General features: G+C 39.9%; 1 protein-coding gene across 3 annotated transcripts in view; it reads right to left on the bottom strand.

Moving 5' to 3' along the window:
• Positions 1-11,170: 11,170 nt before the first annotated feature.
• The window catches only part of KLF8 (Kruppel-like factor 8), a 50,393-nt gene continuing 39,384 nt past the window's right edge, over positions 11,171-22,179 (bottom strand). For 2 of the 3 annotated variants that reach the window (XM_011973135.1, XM_011973134.1), the window contains one exon: positions 11,646-11,962. In XM_011973135.1, coding sequence (XP_011828525.1) covers positions 11,947-11,962 — 16 coding nt within the window. In that variant the 3' untranslated portion in view covers positions 11,646-11,946. Of the gene's footprint in view, positions 11,963-22,179 lie in introns of all 3 variants that reach the window. The other variant, XM_011973133.1, reaches the window with a different exon arrangement.

The following is a 22,179-nucleotide window of genomic DNA, read 5'->3' as shown; positions in this document are numbered from 1 at the left end:
AAAAAAACTCTGAGATATTCAAGGAATAAATAATTCCAGTCTTAAACAAACTTATCCAAACAGTATAGAAAACTCTGGAACTGTCTCATATTCATTTTATGAGACCAATAAAACTTTGATCCTCAAACCTGGCAAGGACAATTCATAAAAAAAAAAATTCAGGCCAATCTTATTCATGGTCTAAATGTTATCAAACCCAATTCAGAAATGTATACCAATGTATATAAAGGACAATATATTATGATCAAAGTGAGTTCATTCTATGAATGCAAAGTTGATTTAACATTACAAAAATACAATCTACTCAATTAATGGTTTAACTGATACTCATGCAATTTTCTCCACCAGGTATCAAGCCTAATTATAAAGCAATTATAAGTAACAGTGTGTATAGTATTCAAACAAAAATGGAGGCCCCAAAATTGACACTTGCATTACTTAATGTAACAGAAATGGTAGTGCATATTGTTGGGGAAAGGGTGGGTGTTTCAATGAATAGTGCTGGGACAACTGATCGTCCATGTAGAAAAAAATGATACAAGACTTCTATCACATCACATACAAAAAGTAATTACAGGATGAATTAAGATCTAAATTTGAAAGATAGAAATGTAGCGACTTGATTGATTTTTTTTTTTTTTTTTTTTCTGAGACAGAGTCTCACTCTCGTGCAGGCTGGAGTACAGTGGCACAATCAAAGCTCACTGCAGTCTCCGCCTCCCAGGTTCAGGAGATTCTCCTGCCTCATCCCCCTGAGTAGCTGGGATTACAGGTGTGAGCCACCACACTTGGCTAACTTATGCATTATTAGTAGAGATGGGGTTTCACCATGTTGGTCAGGCTGACCTTGACCTCCTGACCTCAAGCGATCTGTCCGCTTTGGCCTCCCAAAGTGCTGGGATTACAGGCATGAGCCACTGTGCCCGGCCAGAAATGTAGTGATTTTACAAATAACATAGAAAATGCACTGGGACACGATCTCAGGATCGGAACCTATGGGGAAGTGGAAGAAGCAGCACAGGACACAAGGAAAGGAAGAACTGCAATGTAGTCACAGCAAAGACCTCAGACCATCCTATGGGGCTTTTGGAGCTAGAATGGCCCTTCAAAGCCGTCCTGAATTGGGATGGAGGTCAGGGCCTTTATATACTCACATCAAACAGCCATTGGATGCAGGCCGACCCTGAGAAAGGTATGTACATTTTGGTAAGCCCTATCTTGGGGAGAAATTCAGCTGAGATCTATCTGTTGCCAACACTCTCAGTAGCTTGACAATGAGTGCTTCTGTCCTGGAGAGGGGTATCTGGGAGGCACATGATAGCATCCCCTATAGAGTTCAACAGACACTTCAACAGAAAAATCCAAAAAGTCAATAAATACATGAAAAAATTATCTCCTCATTAGTCAACAAGGAAATGCCAAAACCCCGTAAAATACACTTATACACCATTAAATTGTAAAAATTAAAAAAAGACTGTACCGTATATTTGCACAGATGTAGAGAGATTAAAATCCTCATACACTGCTGGTGGAAATGCAAGTTCATGCAACTGCAATGAGAAACATTTTGCATAATCTAGCTAACAACAACAACAAAAAAGCAAATGCCTTTGTCTCAGCGATTTCACCCCTAGATATTTTCCTTAGAGAAATTCTTGCACATGTATACCCTCAGACATTTGAAAGAACATTCATAGAAATATTGTTTCTCTTAACATTGTTACCTGTAAACTTGAAACAACACCAGGGAACTTCAAAGCTCAATGTGATTAATATAGTTGTTTATATAATAGAATACCACAGAGCTACGGAAATAAAAATACTACAGTTACAAATATCTACATGGATAAATTGTACAATCACTCCTGAGAAAAATAAAGCATAAAAGGACACATACAATATGATTCAATCTACTTAAAGTTCAAAAATATGGAAAATTAAGCTATGATTTAAGTTTGCATTCATCATTGGCAAAAAAATTTTTTTTCACAAAGAAGGGAATAATTATCACTCAAAATAAGATAGAGGTTACCTTTGAGGAGAGGGAGGAGATCATGTGGTAAGCAAGAGGTGCCTGGATGCTTCTGGAGGTCTGGGCAATAAATGTGTTACATCTGAACCTGAGTTGTGGACACATGTAGCTTTATGCTATCATTATTCTTTCAATTGTAGATATGTTTTATTCGTTCCTCTGTTTTTATATTTCATAATGACAAGAACCAAAGTAAGAAAAGGCAAATAAGTGCCTAGAGATGATCATCCACTTTTATCAAGGTTCAGCCACATTGTACTGAAAATATGATTTAGAGAAAATGCTAAGGGAAGACAGACGGCCCACAAGTATTACTGTAAAGCAACAGATCCAGAGATCTAGCATGAAGAACGAAGCAAGCAAGCAGGTACGCTCTCCTTTCACTCTTCACCTGGTGAGGGGTACAAAACATGTGTTCTGGGCCTCACCCTCAGCTGTTCTGGCTTCATAGCCTGCATTAGCTAAGAGGCAATGATTGCTTGCTTTGTTTTTACCAGGACATGTACCTTCCCCTTGCTGATCTATCCTAGTTCCTTTCAAAATGTACCTGGTACCATTGTCTCCTACCCATGCTCATTCTCTGCCAGGTTACTGTTCCTAACCTCATAGACAAAGCGGGCTAATACCTTCATGTGTGCTCAAACATAAATTTACATATTAACTCTCCTAAGTAACTCCTAAGCATTTTCAATAGCAGATTTCAGAGAAGAGGTACCTTTGCATTCACTATTCTCTTGACCATATCCTCCACCAGCCCTATGGAGTTCCTTCCTGAATTCTCACAGACTGATTATAAGCCCTCAAACTCAGGCCCTTTACTTCTCTCAATACATAGGCATGGTAATCTGGTTTGTATGAATTCTTTCCAAACCATATGATTTGGTTTTTTTCTCAACAATGTGATTTGAAGATCATTTCATGTAGGTTAGTATAGATCTACCACATTTTTATAAACTGCTGCACTGTATCACACAATATAACATACCATATAGTTTAATTGGCCATTCCCCTTTGGATAGGTATTTAGGTTGTTTCTAATTTTGCACAATTACAAGCAATGCTAAAATTAACATATTTATGGTATATGGACTAAACTGTATATAATTGAGAGTTGCTCTACTATAGACACCAAAATGTGAAATTTCTGAGACATAGGGCATATGGCCTTTTTGGTCATAATAAATATGAAAAAAATTCCCCTCCAAAACGACTACCATTTTTATCTTCCACCAATAAGTTATAATTTCTCCGTCCTAATCATTTGCCAACACTTGGTCTTATAAAACTTGTAAACATTTTCCAGTCAAATGAATAGAAAATAGTTCAATTTCATTTTATTTCCCTAATTACTAATGAGATTGAACATCTTTTTATATGTTCATTGACTACATGTAATCCTCTGAATTATTTGTTAATTTCTTTTTAAATTATTGTACATTGTATTTTTCTTATTGATCTGTAGGATTTAAAAAATACATTCTGGATAGAAATCCTGCATTACATATGTGGCTATCATTGTTCACATGTTTTTAATCTTTGGAAATATTAAACATATCTCCATGAAAACACTTAAAAACTACTGTGTTTCTTCACATGCTGGTCTCTTCCGCTAGGGAGTGAATTTCTTTAGAGCAGGAACTGGGTTTTATTCATCTCCATAGCAACCAGAAAGGAGACTGGATTATTGGTAAGTTTTCAGTCAATACTGGTTGCATTGAATTGATAATGCCTATGGCCCAAAGGGATGACATTGGCTCCTAGAATAAAGAAATGAGTAAAAAAGACTGTGAGATTTCTTATTTTTATCATTTGTAGTGAAAACCTCTTTCTGGCAGCCCCAGGAACAGTCACTTTTCAATTTGTTCTTCCTGCTCTTGGCCTCAATCTCCAGCACAGAATTTCCCTCTTTCTACTTTTCTCCCAGAGTTTCTCTGAAAGGTGAGGCAACTTCCACATCTTCATTCAGGGCTAGAATTTTTACTGTGGTGTCTTTGAAGTTTAAAGCTGTCCCAACACCCTCCTTTCCCTCCTTACATCTTAGGAAAACACAAACAAAATAGTGAGGAGAGCAGAGCTGAGCAAGAAAATATAGCCAACTATGTCTGTATCCCACGAACTCTTGTCAAATCCTTTGTAGGAAATACAGAAAAGGAGCACAAAGCCTTCATGAAGCTCCATTCAGGGACACGGCTGAATAGATTCCCCAAAATGGGGAGGACCTCATATGATTAAACAGAGAAACTGTCATGTTTAAGACAACATGGCTTCCTTTTTCATCCCATGATACTACACAGTAGTTTCATCACAACTTTACCCAGCTAGGCGGAAAAAAGTGATCTACTCATGTCATGCTGAAGAAACAGATTGGAGACAAAGTCAAGAAAATAGCCATGATTTCTGAAGTTTAAGATCTTTTTATTAATAAAAAAGTACAATAATTAAACTGAACAAGATTGCTTAGTACCCAAGCACACACCCTGCATGGATGCCATAATGGGAGAGTCTCTGAAGTAGAACAGAGTAACCTCTAAGTGGCCATGCTGACAGAGGCAAATCTTGAGTATCTCCAGGTTCATAACAGACTTGTTTATGAGAGATTGCTCATGATCCTAGCCTCAGAGCCATGCCTCTGAGGCAAGAACTAGTATAAAATAGAGAAAAAATAAGGTGTTGCTCTAAAGCACTAAAATAATGAGGCACAAACATAAGAGTTACAGACTAAAGCTTAATATACTGTTTTATAATTTATTTAAACAAACTAACAATGACAAAAAATCCAACTATCCTTTCACTGCAGGCTCCTTTCCCCAACACAAAAAAAGAGAACCAGTTTCTGGCACTGCTCACCTGCGTGACCTCCTGTCAAAAAACAGGGATGGACACCACTAGGAAGTCTCTTCCCCTTTTAATTCTGTAATACAATGAAGACAGCACTGCATACAGCATAGTTATAAAGTAATGTCCAACACAGCTACTTGTAGTGACTCTAGGAAAGGAAGGAGTTTTTAACAGTTGACAAAATAATATCTCTTCCCCTGACCCCACCCCAACACCAGAAAAGGAAATGGAAAGTAAAACCAGTGTTTGGAAAACAAAGAAATATCCTGCCACTGGTATAAATCCCATCCTCTTCCAACCCACTCCCACCCCCAACGACCCTACCCAACTTCCCTCCTCCTACCTATACTATTCAGAGTAAAGTAAGTTGGGAAAGAGAAAATATAAGTGGTGAAACTGAACTGGCCAAAGCTTAAAGGGCTCTGGAAAATTGCCTTTGTGCTTCTGAGAATGTGACATGTAATGTGGTCCAAGCAGAGTGACAAAGGGGGAAGAATACAGCTTTTGAAGCAATGAATTTTGCCTACCTCTTCCTTTAGGTCCTAATACATTTCAAGTACGGAAACAGATGATAATCCTATTGTTAGTAACAAAGAAGATACAGGGAAAGTGAAAGTAAAAGAATAAATAATATTGCTTCCAGTGGCCACTCTTTAATTATCCTTCTTACTGACTCAAATCTATCTGTTTATCACCTAGGAAGCCTAATCTTCTCTTTTACATAGGGTAAATATAAGGTACTATAAGTATCATATTAACAATGGTTATAATACTTGGTTGTTCACTTAAAGATCTTTCATCATTTTTGCCAACATCAATTTATGAAAAGCCTCACAACATTCCTGTGAGGTAGATATTGAGATCCCCATTTTGCAAATGGATTAATTGAGGCACAGAGAGGTGATATGACTTGCCTAAGGTCAAACAAGTGAGACCTGGGAAAATATGGAAGAGAGGTAACTCAGGGTGGCATTACCATTGTGAGAGAGCCATATTTAACAGTGAGAAAAATAGTGCTATGTGTTTATTTAAACTTGGCCCACCCAGTTCCTTCTGTGTCCATCACTCTGCAGTACCTCATACAAGAATTAGCAAATTGTGGAGCATCAGTAAGTTCCCTTGGCTTATTTAAGGTTAGGTACATTCTTGATGGTTTGGTTCATGAGAAAACCTTTTGGGGGCAGGATAGACCCCAGAATCTTAGAACTCAGATCACAGAAATCCCTAATTCCAGAATTTTGCAGACCACTTTGTTTCAAAGAGCTGTTGGAGTTCAAAAATATTACTATCATGTACACACACACTGTGCTGTAGTTGATAAAGTTGTTTCCCATGGGTATACAGGTTAACAATTCAGATACTGCTGTATATGCACACTGAATTTAAAAAAATAAGTAAATAGATGACAGAGGTTCAGAGGCAGGTTTCTCAGTATTAGTGTGGGAGGCTTCATTTAACTAAGAGGAAGAAGCTAGAATGATTCACATGGTAACACGTTAGAGTTGAAAACATCAATATGAACTCATGTTTAGCTAAATAAAAATCTGGATGATTACATATAGAAATATTTATAGAATGTGCATATACATAGGATAGTATACACATATGTTTCCTTGCTCTGTTAGCTGAGATGCCCTAGAAGCAACAATAACCCAGGAGCAACGAACATACCTAATGCCCAGATATTGGTTTCTAATACAATTTTCCAGTAAAAGAAACCAGGACTTCTTGAAGAAATGGCTGATTATAGGAGTAGGCCACAAAATATACAAGATGAGCCTGGAACATCTTGCAGTGGCAGAAAGTAAGAATATGCCAAAAAAAAAAAAAAAACAAAAAACAAAACTGATGGGGGTATGTCAAAAGGACTTCAGAATCACCCAAAAGAGCTCCCAATAGCCAAAGCTGGAACAATTAGAGCAATGAAATAAAGTAGTAGTATTAGATTATAACTCAAAGTATAAAATAAATACCCATGAGTCCATGCTGATATAAATATTGTATAAATAAATAAATGGGGGAGAAGAGACAATCTCCCTTAGAAAATAATTCCAAATAATTTATGTAAGATACTTGCTCTGAAGGGTGTGGCATATAACTTACCACTCTGCATGGGCTATACACAGTGATTTCCTTTCAGAGACTACAGTATGGAGGGGAGGAAAAAAGAGTATAGGGGAGAAACCTGACAATGACTATTTCAGTCAGGTGATCAAGGTTAAACAACAGTGATGAGTCATGTAAATACAGGCATACCTCGTTTTATTGTGCTTTGCTTTATTGCACTTTGCTGATATTGCATTTTTTACAAATTAAAAGTTTGTGGTAACCCTGTGACCAACAAGTCTATTGGCACCATTTTTCCAATAGCATGTGCTCACTTCGTGTTTGTGCCAGTAACATTTTACCAATAAAGTATTTTAAAATAAGGTATGTACATTGTTTTTTAGACATAACATTATTGCACATTCACCAGACTACAGGATAGTGTAAACATAACATTTTATATGCACTGGGAAACCAAAAAATTTGTGACTTGCTTTATTGTAATATTTGCTTCATTGCAGTGATCTGGAACCAAATCGGCATTGTCTCCAAAGTATGCCTGTATGATGTGATGAAAATGGCACTTCTTCTCTGTGGTCCTACTCTCAAAAACTCATAACCTCAGTCTAATCATGAGAAAGACAATGGACAAATCCCAGTTGAGGAAAATATCTCTCAAAACTGTCAAGGTCACTGAAAACAAGGAAAGTCTGAGAAATTGTCACAACCTACAGGAACCTAAGGAGATATGATTACCAGATGTAATGTGGAATCCTGAACAAGATGCTGAAACTTTTTTTTTTTTTTTTTTGAGATGGAGTGTCGCTCTGTCACCCGGGCTGGAGTGCAGTGGCATCATCTTGGCTCACTGCAACCTCCGCCTCCCAGGTTCAAGCAATTCTCCTGCCTCAGCCTCCCAAGTAGCTGAGATTACACATACCTACCACCACGCCCGGCTAATTTTTTGTATTTTTAATAGAGACAGGGTTTCACCATATTGTCCAGGCTGGTCTTGAACTCCTGACCTCGTGATCCGCCTGTCTCGGCCTCCCAAAGTGCTGGGATTACAGGTGTGAGCCACCATGCCTGGCCGAAACAATTCTTTAAAAAGGATATTAGGTAAAAATTAAGGAAACCTGAATAAAGTATGGACTTCAGTTAATAATATTAACATATCATTGTGTTTCATTAATTGTAACAAATATATCACACTAATGTAAGATGTCAATAATAGGAGAAACTGGATGTGGGGTAAATGAGACCTCTCTGTTCTAGCTTCACAATTTTTCTGTAAATCTGAAACTGTTTGAAAATAAAAAGTTTATTTTAAAAGAAATTAATATCGAAAACCTTTGTCTTGCCCATAATGCACTCTGCTTAATCTACCCAATCAGTTCACACTCTTCACACTCTTAGTTTTTCCTAAATTTTACTGTAATTATGAAGTTTATGTTCAACTGCTGATCATCAGATAGAGGAATTCTGCTGCAACAGATCCCAGAATATTATCCAATCATATCGATGCCCTAAGCAACTGTCCAGGCTAAAGGTGCTTTGCTGTTGTAAAAACAACAAATTCAATTGAATCCCAAATGCTATTCAAGAGATACATTTTAGTTCCTTTCCACTTCACTGTCTATCTAGCAAAGTTTTATGTGTTTTTGGTAAACTCTGTACTGTGCTATATTTGAATTCCTGTACTCTATAAGATTCTGTTAATGAATCCTGAGACACTTCTTAGAGCATATGTAAGTAATTGGGAAGCTTTTATCGTTTTTTGGAGGCGAGAGGGAAATGAGAATAGGGTTAAAATTGCTTCTTTACTATAGACAATTAACAAACATAAAGGCTGTCATTATGTTACAGAAACATTTTTAGATAAAGGCTCAGATGTCAGGGACCCTAATATTTGGGACCCTAATTTGATCAACCTAATTAGTTCAACAAGATATTTGATAATCTTTATTTATGAGTAGATCATATGTCTCAATGCAAAAGATTCTGAGTTCTGTGGGGAGCAGTTCAGTTCTGAACTCTGAAAAAGGAGTATCAGGATCCAAATTTTGAAGAAAATGAGTAAGCCTGGGCTGTACTGTGAAATACTGCATCAACTACTGAATTATAAGCTTAAATTTAAGTTAGTTCATCTTTACCAATCTGTCTTACAGCTACATCAGAGGTCCCCTTTAACAGACTGGCCCCAGATATCGCCTAGTGTGTTAGCAATTATTATGCAAGTTTGGAACTTGTATACCAAAAGTCAGGAAAAAGCCTTGATCGAAATAACAATGATAACAGTAAAAATCCACACGTCATTTTGAAAACTACAGGCAGTCCTTGGATTTATGGAGAGTTCATGATCTAGACAGACACTGCAAGTTAAAATGAGGTAAATAAAATCTAGACATTAGGCCGGGCGCAGTGGCTCAAGCCTGTAATCCCAGCACTTTGGGAGGCCGAGACGGGTGGATCACGAGGTCAGGAGATCGAGACCATCCTGGCTAACACGGTGAAACCCCGTCTCTACTAAAAAATACAAAAAAAAACTAGCCAGGTGAGGTGGCGGGCACCTGTAGTCCCAGCTACTTGGGAGGCTGAGGCAGAAGAATGGCGTAAACCCGGGAGGTGGAGCTTGCAGTGAGCTGAGATCTGGCCACTGCACTCCAGCCTGGGAGACAGAGCGAGACTCCCTCTCAAAAAAAAAAAAAAAATCTAGACATTATAGAAGTGTTAGAACTATGTGCCTGATGTTATACGGCAATGACCACAAGTACATTTTACTTGCTATTTAATCAGCTGTAAATGATTTTTGAGTTCTAAAGTTTTTCTGAAGAATAACATATAAAATTAGACAAATATTGCAACCAATCACATAAACTTTAATTTGGTTTAATAATGTGATCCTGGCCAAGCGTGGTGGCTCACTCCTGTAATCCCAGCACTTTGGGAGGCCGAGGCAGGCAGATCACTTGAGGTCAGGAGTTTGAGACTAGCCTGGCTAACATGGTGAAACCCCATCTCTACTAATAATACAAAACTTAGCCAGGTGTGGTGGCACGCACCTGTAATCCAAGCTATTTGGGAGGCTGAGGCAGGAGAATCACTTGAACATGGGAGGCGGAGGTTGCAGTAAGCAGAGATTATGCCACTGCACTCCAGCTTGGGTGACAGAGTGAAACTGTCTCTCAAAAAATAAATAAATAAAATTATATGATCCCTAGGAGAATAAGCATGCAGGTGTATAAGGGCTCAAGGAAACATCTAGAGAAAAAATCTGACCCGTATTTGTCTCATCTGTAAAATATGAGGGATGGGCAGGACTAGATGGTTAACGGGATCCCTTCTTGGTGCTAGAATTCTACAATTTAGTGAGAATGGACAGCCTCAGGAAATAGTAACCTAAAGTATTCAAGCAGGGTTGAAAAGAAAAAGGTGTTCAATATAAAGACAATCTTTAAAAGAGAGGCTGAGTCCAAATTCAAGTGATGCAAAGCCCCCTTCCCCACCCCTGACCCCAGGAAAGGAAATATGCCATGTGGAGGTAGATCTATGGTCCAGGGCCAGGAACAGAGGATTTTGTGCCCCAGGTAATATTATAAAACAATCTGATTGGGCAGCCAAATGAGTATATTATGCAACCTGCTATAATAGCTAAAACAAATGGCTTAGGTCTTCATAGCAGTTGCAGAACATCAAATTGCTTTTTGTATGTCAGTTTTCATGAAAAGCATCTTATGTTTCATTTGAAACACAGGAATGAATGCCAATAATTCCATGGAGTGAAAACATTCCGTTCTTCCAACCCCTCACTTCGTATAACATGCCCCTAGTGTGTGATTTCTCATCATGCAATATACTCAATTGTTTCTTTGTGTAAACAAAAAAATAAACAGTACAGCCAGCCCCTCAAGACACTGTCTCAACAGCCTGCCATTTGAATGAGGTTTGTGATTAACAGCACTTTTGATATCCTATCCAAATAAATGAACTCCTCTATTTGTTCTCAGGATCATCTTAGGTCTGTTTGTTCCTCTGCCCAACCTACTCTCCTGGAACATTTTTCTCCTTACTGATATGTCCATGTGTGCTTTGAATATTTGCCCAAATTTAACCTAACAAATAATAATTGTGCAGCAAAATCTTTAATCCTGAAGGAGAAAGTGGAAGAGAAGAAAAAGAGGAGAAGTACAAGAACTCCTCATTCCCTTGATGAACTTAAGAAGCAGAAGCACCAGCACTATCTGCAAACCAAACTTTAAGAAGAAATAGGATTAGATTTATTAAAACCTTTTGAGTGTGGTATGGGACTCAGCTTATTCACTGGGAGTGTGCCTCTTACTCAGAAACCAAATCCCTGTAAATCTTACCAATCAACTACATTGTTATGCTCTTTCCATTTAGGAAGTTAAAAAAGTCATTTAGGACACTATCAAACCACTTTTAGGTACTTATTTAAAAAACATATGGACGAGAGTTCTAGAAAACAAGAGAAAAATTGGAAAGAAAAAAGCAGCGTATGTTTGTTCACAGCCTTGAGTTTGATTCCTGTTTTGTTACTGTAGGAAAAATGTCCTATTTCAGAGCAGGGGGGATGGGAAGGCAGCCATGGGTGCCACACTGGAATTCAACCCACATGGAGGTTGAAAAAAACGGGTCTGGACAGTGGAGAAGTGAAGGTAGAATATGAAGAGCCTCTCCCCGGGAGACCAGCTCTCTTTTCCTCCAGTCTCCTCAACTTGGCTCAGTGGGCTGCTTCAACCCCATTGCAGATGCAAGCTGAAGTCAAAGAGGAAAAAATTGTCCCAACCTCAGCACACGAACAGGAAAGATACCAGCGCAGCTTCTCTAGTGTGATCTGTGCAGCTCACATGGTGTCATGGCGACGGCGATGCAGGGACAGGTGGTCAGAACGAGAAAAGCTGCGGTTGCAGTCTGTGCACCGGAAAGGCTTGATGCCTGTGTGCTTGCGGAAATGGCGAGTGAGCTCATCTGAGCGAGCAAATTTCCAGGAGCAGCCATCCCAGGTGCATTTATAAGGCTTCTCTCCTAAAAAGGGAATGTGACCAAAAAAAAAAAAAAAAGAGAATCAGAGAGAGGGGGATTGGATACTAGAAAGATAATAGATACATAACTTGTGTCAAGTGAAAAGGTTAGGCAATAACCTTGAAGGTATATGCTAGTAAATCTTTTAAGTTAATTAATTGATTGAGAAGCACCGTATAAATGTACAACATGATGTTTTGAGATGTATATACACTGTGGAATGGCTAAGTCGAGTTAATTAACATACATATTACCCATATACTTATCTTTTGTTGTGGTAAGAACACTTGAAATCTACTCTCTCATTTTTTTTTTTTTTTATATTATTATACTTTAAGTTCTAGGGTACATGTGCATAACGTGCAGGTTTGTTACACATGTATACTTGTGCCATGTTGGCATGCTGCACCCATCAACTCGTCAGCACCCATCAACTCGTCATTTACATCAGGTATAACTCCCAGTGCAATCCCTCCCCCCTCCCCGCTCCCCGTGATAGGCCCCGGTGTGTGATGTTCCCCTTCCCGAGTCCAAGTGATCTCATTGTTCAGTTCCCACCTATGAGTGAGAACATGCAGTGTTTGGTTTTCTGTTCTTGCGATAGTTTGCTGAGAATGATGGTTTCCAGCTGCATCCATGTCCCTACAAAGGACACAAACTCATCCTTTTTTATGGCTGCATAGTATTCCATGGTGTATATGTGCCACATTTTCTTAATCCAGTCTGTCACTGATGGACATTTGGGTTGATTCCAAGTCTTTGCTATTGTGAATAGTGCTGCAATAAACATACGTGTGCATGTGTCTTTATAGCAGCATGATTTATAATCCTTTGGGTATATCCCCAGTAATGGGATGGCTGGGTCATATGGTACTTCTAGTTCTAGATCCGTGAGGAATTGCCATACTGTTTTCCATAATGGTTGAACTAGTTTACAATCCCACCAACAATGTAACAGTGTTCCTGATTTTCAATAATACAATACATTGTTACCTACAGGAGTTCTAAAGAAAGGCCAAGATGTTAGAGTGGGAAGCACATAGCCTCTTGTTCAAACAGGCCTTTGTGTGATCCAGCTCTACTATAAACTAGCTGTGTGATCTTACATAATCACTTCTCCCTGGCTTGGTCTCTGTTTTCTCATTTCTAAAGGATAAAAATATACTACAAAGTTGTTCAAAACATTTTCTTTTTAAAAGATAGCTAGCAACCAATGCAACTGGGATTTAAACTCAGGTCTTTGGCACTTTAAAATATCTGTTCCTCTAATATCTCCTATCAAACAGTCTAAAATAGAGCCATATGGCTGGGTGCAGTGGCTCATGCCTGTAATCCCAGCACTTTGGGAGGCCAAGGCGGGCGGATCACAAGATCAAGATACCGAGATCATCCTGGCTAACACGGTGAAACCCCGCCTCTACTAAAAATACAAAAAATAAGCTGGGCGTGGTGGTTGGTGCCTGTAGTCCCAGCTACTCAGGAGGCTAAGGCAGAGAATGGCGTGAACCCGAGAGGCAGAGCTTGCGGTGAGCTGAGATCGTGCCACTGCACTCCAGCCTGGGAGAGAGTGAGACTGCGTCTCAATAATAAATAAATAAATAAATAAATAAATAAATAAAGTAAAATAGAGCCATATATACACAGGATGAATGTGTGATTCACTGGAAAGGGCCCTCAGCAAAGGCTACAGGTCTTCTGTGTAAGGTTAGAAACTCAAGGGCATGTAATGGCACGGGGGGCAGTGTCAGGCCAAAGTTTTTGAAATAGCTCCATGCCCAGAATCTTTGGGTTGTATTTGAATTATATATAGGATATGTATGCTCAAGATAGAAAGCTAAATGGAAAAAAAAGTAGTATAAAAAATTAACAAAGTATGACCGCATTATGGTATGTAGATCACACGCAATACATTTGTATACTCATAATAAAGCCAGTATCAATACACTTAAATGTACAGTATGAGAGAAACTGTTAACAGTGAATGACTTTGTGGAAAGTGAGGACCAGGGATAGTGGGAAGAGGACTTTTCATTTTTACTTTATACCCTTTTGCACTGTTTTAAATGCTTTAAAATCATAATGTTTTATCTTATAATAAAAATTTTTAAAAAGGAAATAAGCTATATGAGCAACAATAAATATTAACTGTGGATAAGTCTGGGTTGTAGGATTAGGGTAATGTTTGCTTTCTTCTTAATACATTTTTCTGTTTCCCATCTTCCACAACGAGCATGTATTATTTTATAATCAGAAACAAGCAATAATGCAGACACAAAAATGTATTGGTATTCTTTCTAACAGTCTCTTTCTCTCGGTCTTTTCCCCTTTTCTCCCTGTAAATTACCTAGGGCATTTAATTTTATGCTGTTCTAAATTCTGGTGGCAATCTGGCTTGCATAAACTGTTTTCCAACTTACTACACACCACCTACCAACTCTCCCAAGTGTTTGCTAATTAACTGTATAGTGTTCACATAATGAGCAACAGTATGAAATCCAGTCTGAATCACAGCTTTGGACTATACCCAGGCAAACATTTCAAGGATTAAACACATCAATTGCTGATCATTTCAATATTCAGAAATAGTTGCATTAGCTGCTAAGAAGAATGAGATAAAGCTGGATGTAATGAGACAAAAAGATGGCCAATGAAATGTTATCAAATCAAAAAAGATACTGAACAAACATACACACATATGCTCATGGAGAGTAGGATCTCGTTTATGTTTTTAAAATCTTGTGCCTGTTCTCTCTCTCTCTCTCTCTCTCTCTCTCTCAAGAGGAAAGATCTGGAAGGCTATACAACAAATTGTTAACAGAGGGAAGAATAGGATTTCAGGGGATGTTTAAAGTGTGTAAATGAAATTTTCACTTTTTGTTCTATGTGATTTTACAGCATCTCCATACCTCCCAACGGCTGCATTGCTATCTATATATTTTGTTGTGATCTCTCAAGAATGTCTTCTGAGAATTCTTATCTACACCTCAACCAACTGAGGAAAATTTGACTTGTAAATCAGTGACACCCTGTGGTGATCAGAGCTCATTTCTAGAACACACAAATTATTGTAAAGGAATTCAGCAGTGAGGCCCATTTTCCTATTTCAAAAGCATTTACCCTTGTATTATCATTGAACAAGCTCCTGTTTGTGCCAATGAACATCATACAACACAACTTGTAATCTCCATCAACTTATCATTTGAATTAAAGAACAAAGTATATATGCAGAAAAAGAATTCATAATATAAAGCATATATATTAACTATGTGACAAAGATAATAAGTGTGAAATGCCAGGTGCGGTGGCTCATGCCTGTAATCCCAGCACTTTTGGAGGCTGAAACACGTGGATCATTTGAGGTCAGGAGTTTGAGACCAGTCTGGCCAACATAGTAAAACCCTGTCTCTACTGAAAACACAAAAATTAGCCGGGTGTGGTGGTGCGTGCCTATAGTCCCAGCTACTTGGGAGGCTGAGGTATGAGAATTGCTTGAACCCGGGAAGCAGAGGTTGCAGTGAGCTGAGATTGCACCACTGCATTCCAGCCTGGGTGACAGAGCAAGACTCTATCTCAAAAAAATAAATAAGTATGATATCAGTTCCAAGGCTAGTTAATAACCTCTGGGTTACTGTGAAGGCACAAATATGGAGGCATGGGTGGTTTTTAGATGAAGAAAGCAACCCAGGCAGCTGGTGGCAAGGTCTTGGTAAGGCGGTGCAGTGAATGGTACACATAGGGTCAGCCATCTTGGAGCATGGAGCATCCTTACAAGAGTATTATGAGATGATCCTTATTATAAAAGACAGATGAAACACTTGGGATTATTTTTTAAAAGAGAATTTGGACTTAAGCATAAAAGTCAATGATATACCCAAGGCGGTGTGTGAGAGAGCAGTCTGTCCTAGGTGTGAGCAATAATGGGGATGCATTGACAATAGAGAACTTTAAAACAATAATAAAACAGACTAAAAGTTAGTCTGTTTAACTCAAGAATGGCTCGGTCAAAGTTGTACATTAAAATTATTTACCCACGCTGTGTAAGGTGGACTACAATGACTAGAAGCCTACTGGGGTAATCTATTTGTCTGGCATATAAAGCTCAAATTGGTTTTTCATTGAATTGATGAAGGAATCAATGATAAATATAAGAATAAAACCTAAGGAGGTGAAAGAGAGATTGGAATTGAAAGAAAAACATTAATAAAACCTAGCATTTACTGAGTATTCACCATATGCTGGATACTATTTTAAGTATTTTACACTATTAATATTCCCAGATAGGGAAATGGAGGTAAAGAGGGGTGAAGCAACTTTCAGCAGTGAGTAGCAGACTGAGATGTCAAATCACGACACTAGTTTCACAATACATAGCCTTAGCCATTATGAATAAAAAGGCTGTTCAAAATTGGAAAGAAATAATAGAACTTTAGAAACAAATAACTCGAGACATAAGAGAATATTAATGGCTCATGTCTATAATCCCACCCACTTTGGGAAGCTGAGGTGGGAGGATAACTTGAGTCCAGAAGTTTGAGACCAACCTGGGCAACATAGTGAGACCTTGTCTCTACAAAAAAAATAAACAGAATTAGCCAGATGTGGTGGCATGTGCTTATAGTCCCAGCTACTCCAGAGGTTGAGGTGAGAGAACTACTTGAGCCTGGGAGAGCAAGGCTGCAGTGAGTCGAGATTGTGCTACTGCATGCCAGCATTGGAAACAGAGTGAGACTCTGACTTGAGGGGAAAAAAAAAGAGAGATAATGGTAAGAATCAATGACACATTTGGAGCCTGGGGAAATGGGTGATGCCATTATAAATATATTGGGACTTGACAGTATGAACACAGTATGTTTAATGAGAACTGTTATATCTATGTTTCCTGCTTTATATGATTGCAAACTCAGGGGAGATGAAGTGCTGCATTGCATGCCTGGTGTTTGCAGATAAGCAAGAGTCTCATGGCTCTCTGCTGGAAAAATATCTACCAAAGACAGAGACAGTACTCTCTAGGACCCTTAACAATGAATCACAATCTTTGGAGGGCAATGAATCAGGCATTTCTGTAGCTGCCTCAGTCCCAGGGAACCTGTGGAATACTAGCAATAGAGAAAAGTATACCTAGGTTAGGTACAAAGGTCTAATCCTATGGGGCTTTACCCATTTATTACCTGTGTAACTATTGGCAAATTCTCTAGCTCTATAAGTGGCACCTCCATTCACCCAGTCACCCAAAACAGAAACCTTAGAGTCACCAACGTCCCCTCAATCATCTTCTCTTCATCTCCGCTGGCAACATACTAGTTGGGCTGTCATCATTTTTTGCCTGGATTGCTTCATTATCCTCTTAACTGATCTTCCCCCTTCCACTCTTGCACCTCAAGGCTTTCTCCACCCACCGCTGTGCTCAATATGTCCTAGTCAAGCTGAACTAGTATCAGTTATTAGAACAAGGCAAGTTAATTCCCATCTCACTAGTTTTGTACTCTGCCTAGACAAGAATAGTCTTTTGCCACACTTTTTACACAGCTTGCTCCTTCCCATATTGATTGTTATTCTCCCTACTTTAAAAAACTTCCTTAGTTACACTAAAAGTTCAGACTTCATCACTATGTATCATATCCATGTAACAAAACTGCACTTGTACCCCTTAAACTTCTACAATTGAAAAATAAATGGAGAAGAGGGGCAGAGCAAGGGGGCCAAATAGAATGTTCCACCAATCATGCCCCAAAAAGAACACCAATTTCACAACTATCTACACAAAAAAGGACCTTCATAAGAACGAAAAATCAGATGACCACTCACAGTACCTGGTTTTAACTTCATATTGTTAAAAGAAGCACTGAAAGAGGGTAGGAAAAAGTCTTGGATCACGAACACCACCCCTCACCCATCCCTCTGCAGTGACTACATGGTGTGGAGAGAGAATCTGTGTGCTTCAGATAGGGACAGTATAGCACTTGCGAGACATTGCATTAAATTCAGTGCTGCCTTGTCACAGCAGAAAGCAAAACTAGGTTGAAGTCTGCTGACTCCCACCCATGGAGGGAATATTTAAAACAGACAGAGCCAGAGGGGAATCACCCATCCCAGAAATCAGAACCTGAATTCTTGGAAGACTCACCACTATGAGATAAAGTACTCTGGGGCCTTGAATTAACTTGAAAGGCAGTATAGGCCACAAGAACTTCAAGTCTTAGGTGAGTCCTAGTGATGAACTGGGCTCAGAGCCAGTGGACTTGCGGGGAGCATATGACATATTAAGATATCAGCTGGATCGGATAATACAGCGGTTGCACCACCCCTTCCCCAACCCTAGGCTGCACAGCTCACAGTTTCAAAAGAGACTCCTTCCTTCCACTTGAGGAGAGGTGAGGGCAGAGTAAAAAGGACTTTGTCTTGCATCTTGGATACAAGCTTAACCACAGTAGGATAGGGCATCATTCAGAGTCGTGATGCCCTTTTCTAGGACCTAGCTCATGGATGACATTTCTAGACACACCCTGGGCCACAAGGGATGCTGTTGCCTTGAAGGGAAGAACCCAGTTCTGGCAGGACCCATCATCTACTGACTAAAGAGCCCTTGGTCCCTGAATAACCAGTAGCAAAACTCAGGTAGTACACCATGGGCCTAGGATGAGACTCTGAGACGTGCTGGCTTCAGATGAGACTCAGCACATTCCCAAGCTGTAATGGCTATGGAGAGACACTCCAGCTTAGGAAAGGAGGAAAGAAAAGTAAAGGGGACTTTGTCTTGTGCCTTAGATACCAATTGGCCACAGAGGGATAGAGCACAGGCAAAATATTGGGGTCTCCAGTTCCAGGATTATGCTCTTGCATGGCATTTCTGGATCTGCCCAGGGCCAGAGGGGAGCCCACTGCCCTCAAGCATGAGTCCCAGGCCAAGCAGCATTCATGATAAGCTGAATAAAGAGGCCTTGGGCCTTACGGGATCATCAGCAGTAGCCTGGCAATACTCCCTGTAAGCCTATGGTAGTGGTGGCCAAGGGGTGAGGCTCCTCTGACTATGGAAAGTGAAGGGAAGACTGGGAAGAACTATGTCTCATGGCTTGAATGCCAGTTCAGTCACAGTACAATAGAACACCAGATGGACTTCTAAGGTTTTTGACTCGAGTTCCTGGCTTCCAGATGGCATCTCTGGACCTACCAAGGGCCTAGGGTAACTCACTGTGCTGAAGGAAAAGACATAGGTACGACTGGCTTCACCAACAGGTGACTGTAGAGACCCACGGCTTTGAGTGAACACTGGCAGTAGCCAGGTAGTGGTTACAGCGGGTCTTGGCTGAAGTCCAGTGCTGTATTAGTTTAAGGCCTGACCCAGCACAGACTCAGTGGTGGTGGCCACAGGGATGCTTGTGTCAACCCACCCTCAGGTCTAGGTGGCTCAGAACAGAGAGAGACTGTTTGTCTGGGATAAAGTAAAAGAAAAGAACAAGAGTCTCTGCTTGGTAATCCAGAAAATTCTTCTGGATCTTATTCAAGAACATTAAAGTGGAACCTCCCCAAGTCTGTGACAACCATAGGGTTTCTGGGCTTGGGGTGCTCCCTAATGCAGAGATGGCTTAGATCACAACACCCAATCCCTTTGAATATGTGGAAAGACTTCCTGAGAAGGATGGATACAAACCAACCCAGACTGTGAAGACTACAATAAATACCTAACTCTTCAATGCCCAGACACTAATGAGCATCTACAAGCATCAAGACGATCCAGGAAAACATGACCAAACCAAATGAACCACATAAGGCACCAGGGACCAATCCTGGAGAGATATGTGACCATTCAGAAAGAGAATTCAAAATATGTTTTGAGGAAACTCAAAGAAATTCAAGATATACAGAGAAGGGATTCAGAATCCCATAAGATAAATTTAACAAAGAGATTGAAACAACTACATAGAGTAAAGCAGAAGAAAAAATTAGTGAGCTTGAAGACAGCCTATTTGAAAATGCATAGAGAGGAGACAAAAGAATAAAAAACAGTTTCCCGGAGCAAGATGGACGAACAGGAGCAGTTCCAGCCTCCAGCTCCCAGCACGAGTGACACAGAGAACAGGTGATTTCTGCATTTTCAACTGAGGTACCAGGTTCATCTCACTGGGGAGTGCCAGACAATCTTTGCTGGTCAGTTGGTGCAGCCCTACCAGTGAGAACTGAAGCAGGGCGAGCCATCGCCTCACCTGGGAAGCACAAGGGGGAAGGGAATCCCTTTTCCTAGCTAAGGGAAACTGAGACACACAACACCTAGAAAATCAGGTAACTCCCACCCTAATACTGCGCTTTACCAAGGGTCTTAGCAAATGGCACACCAGGAGATTATATCCCACACCTGGATGGGATGGTCCCACGCCCAGAGAGCCTCCCTCATTGCTAGAACAGCAGTCTGAGATCTAACTGCAAGGCAGCAGCAAGGCTGGGGGAGGGGCACCCGCCATTGCTGAGGCTTCAGTGGGTAAACAAAGCCACCAGGAAGCTTGAACTGGGTGGAGGCCACCGCAGCTCAAGGGGGCCTGCCTGTCTCTGCAGACTCCATCTCTGGGGACAGGGCACAGTTAAACAAAAAGCAGCAGAAACCTCAGCAGAGGTAAATGCCCCTGTCTGACAGCTTTGAAGAGGGCAGTGGATCTCCCAGCACGGAGGTTGAGATCTGAGAACAGACAGACTGCCTGCTCAAGTGGGTCCCTGACCCCTGAGTAGCCTAACTGGGAGACATCCCCCACTAGGTGCAGACTGACACCTCACACCTCACACAGCAGAGTACACCCCTGAGACAAAGCTTTCAGAGCAAGAATCAGACAGCAACACTCGCTGTTCAGCAATATTCTATCTTCTGCAGCCTCTGCTGCTGACACCCAGGCAAACTGGGTCTGGAGTGAACCTCAAGCAATCTCCAACAGACCTACAGCTGAGGGTCCTGACTGTTAGAAGGAAAACTAACAGAAAGGACACCCACACCAAAACCCCATCAGTCTGTCACCGTCATCAAAGACTAAAGGCAGAAAAAACCACAAAGATGGGAAAAAAGCAGTGCAGAAAAGCTGGAAATTCAAAAAATCAGAGAGCATCTCCCCCTCTGTTAATAGTGGGAGACTTTAACACCCCACTGTCAATATTAGACAGATCAATGAGACAGAAAATTACCAATGATATCCAGGACTTGAATTCAGCTCTGAACCTAGCGTACTTAAAAGACATAAACAAAACTGTCCACCCCAAATCAACAGAATATACATTCTTTTCAACATCACATTGCACTAATTCTAAAATTGACCACATGATTGGAAGTAAAACATTCCTCAGCAAATGTAAAAAAACAGAAATCACAACAAACTGACTCTCAGACCACAGTGCAATCAAATTAGAACTCAGGATTAAGAAACTCATTCAAAACTGCACAAATACATGGAAACTGAACAACCTGCTCCTAAATGACTACTGGATAAATAACGAAATTCAGGCAGAAATAAAGATGTTCTTTGAAATCAATGAGAACATAGACACAATGTACCAGAATCTCTGGGACATATTTAAAGCAGTGTGTAGAGGAAAATTTGTAGCACTAAATGCCCACAAGAGAAAGCTGGAAAGATCTAAAATTGACACCCTAATATCACAATTAAAAGAACTAGAGAAGCAAGAGCAAACAGATTCCAAAGCCAGCAGAGGGCAACAAATAACTAAGATCAGAGAAGAACTGAAGGAGATAGAGACACAAAAAACTCTGCAAAAAATCAATGAATCCAGGAGCTGGTTTTTTGAAAAGATAAACAAAATTGATAGACTGCTAGCAAGATTAATAAAGAAAAAAAGAGAGAAGAATCAAATAGATGCAATAAAAAATGATAAAGGGGATATCACTGCCAACCCCACAGAAATACAAACTACCATCAGAGAATACTATCAACATCTCTACGCAAATAAACTAGAAAACATAGAAGAAATGGATATTTTCCTGGACACTTATACTCTCCCAAGACTAAACCAGGAAGAAGTCGAATGCCTGAATAGACCAATAGCAGGCTCTGAAATTGAGGCAATAATTAATAGTCTACCAATCAAAAAAAGTCCAGGACCAGATGGATTCACAGCTGAATTCTACAAGAGGTACAAGGAGGAGCTGGTACCTTTCCTTCTGAAACTATTCCAATCAATAGAAAGAGGGAATCCTCCCTAACTCATTTTATGAGGCCAACATCATC

This window comes from Mandrillus leucophaeus, unplaced genomic scaffold (genome assembly GCF_000951045.1).
Source record: "Mandrillus leucophaeus isolate KB7577 unplaced genomic scaffold, Mleu.le_1.0 Scaffold1347, whole genome shotgun sequence".
Lineage (NCBI taxonomy): Eukaryota > Metazoa > Chordata > Mammalia > Primates > Cercopithecidae > Mandrillus > Mandrillus leucophaeus.
The sequence above is the reverse complement of the archived record's forward strand: the minus strand, read 5'-3'. Positions and strand labels throughout refer to the sequence as shown.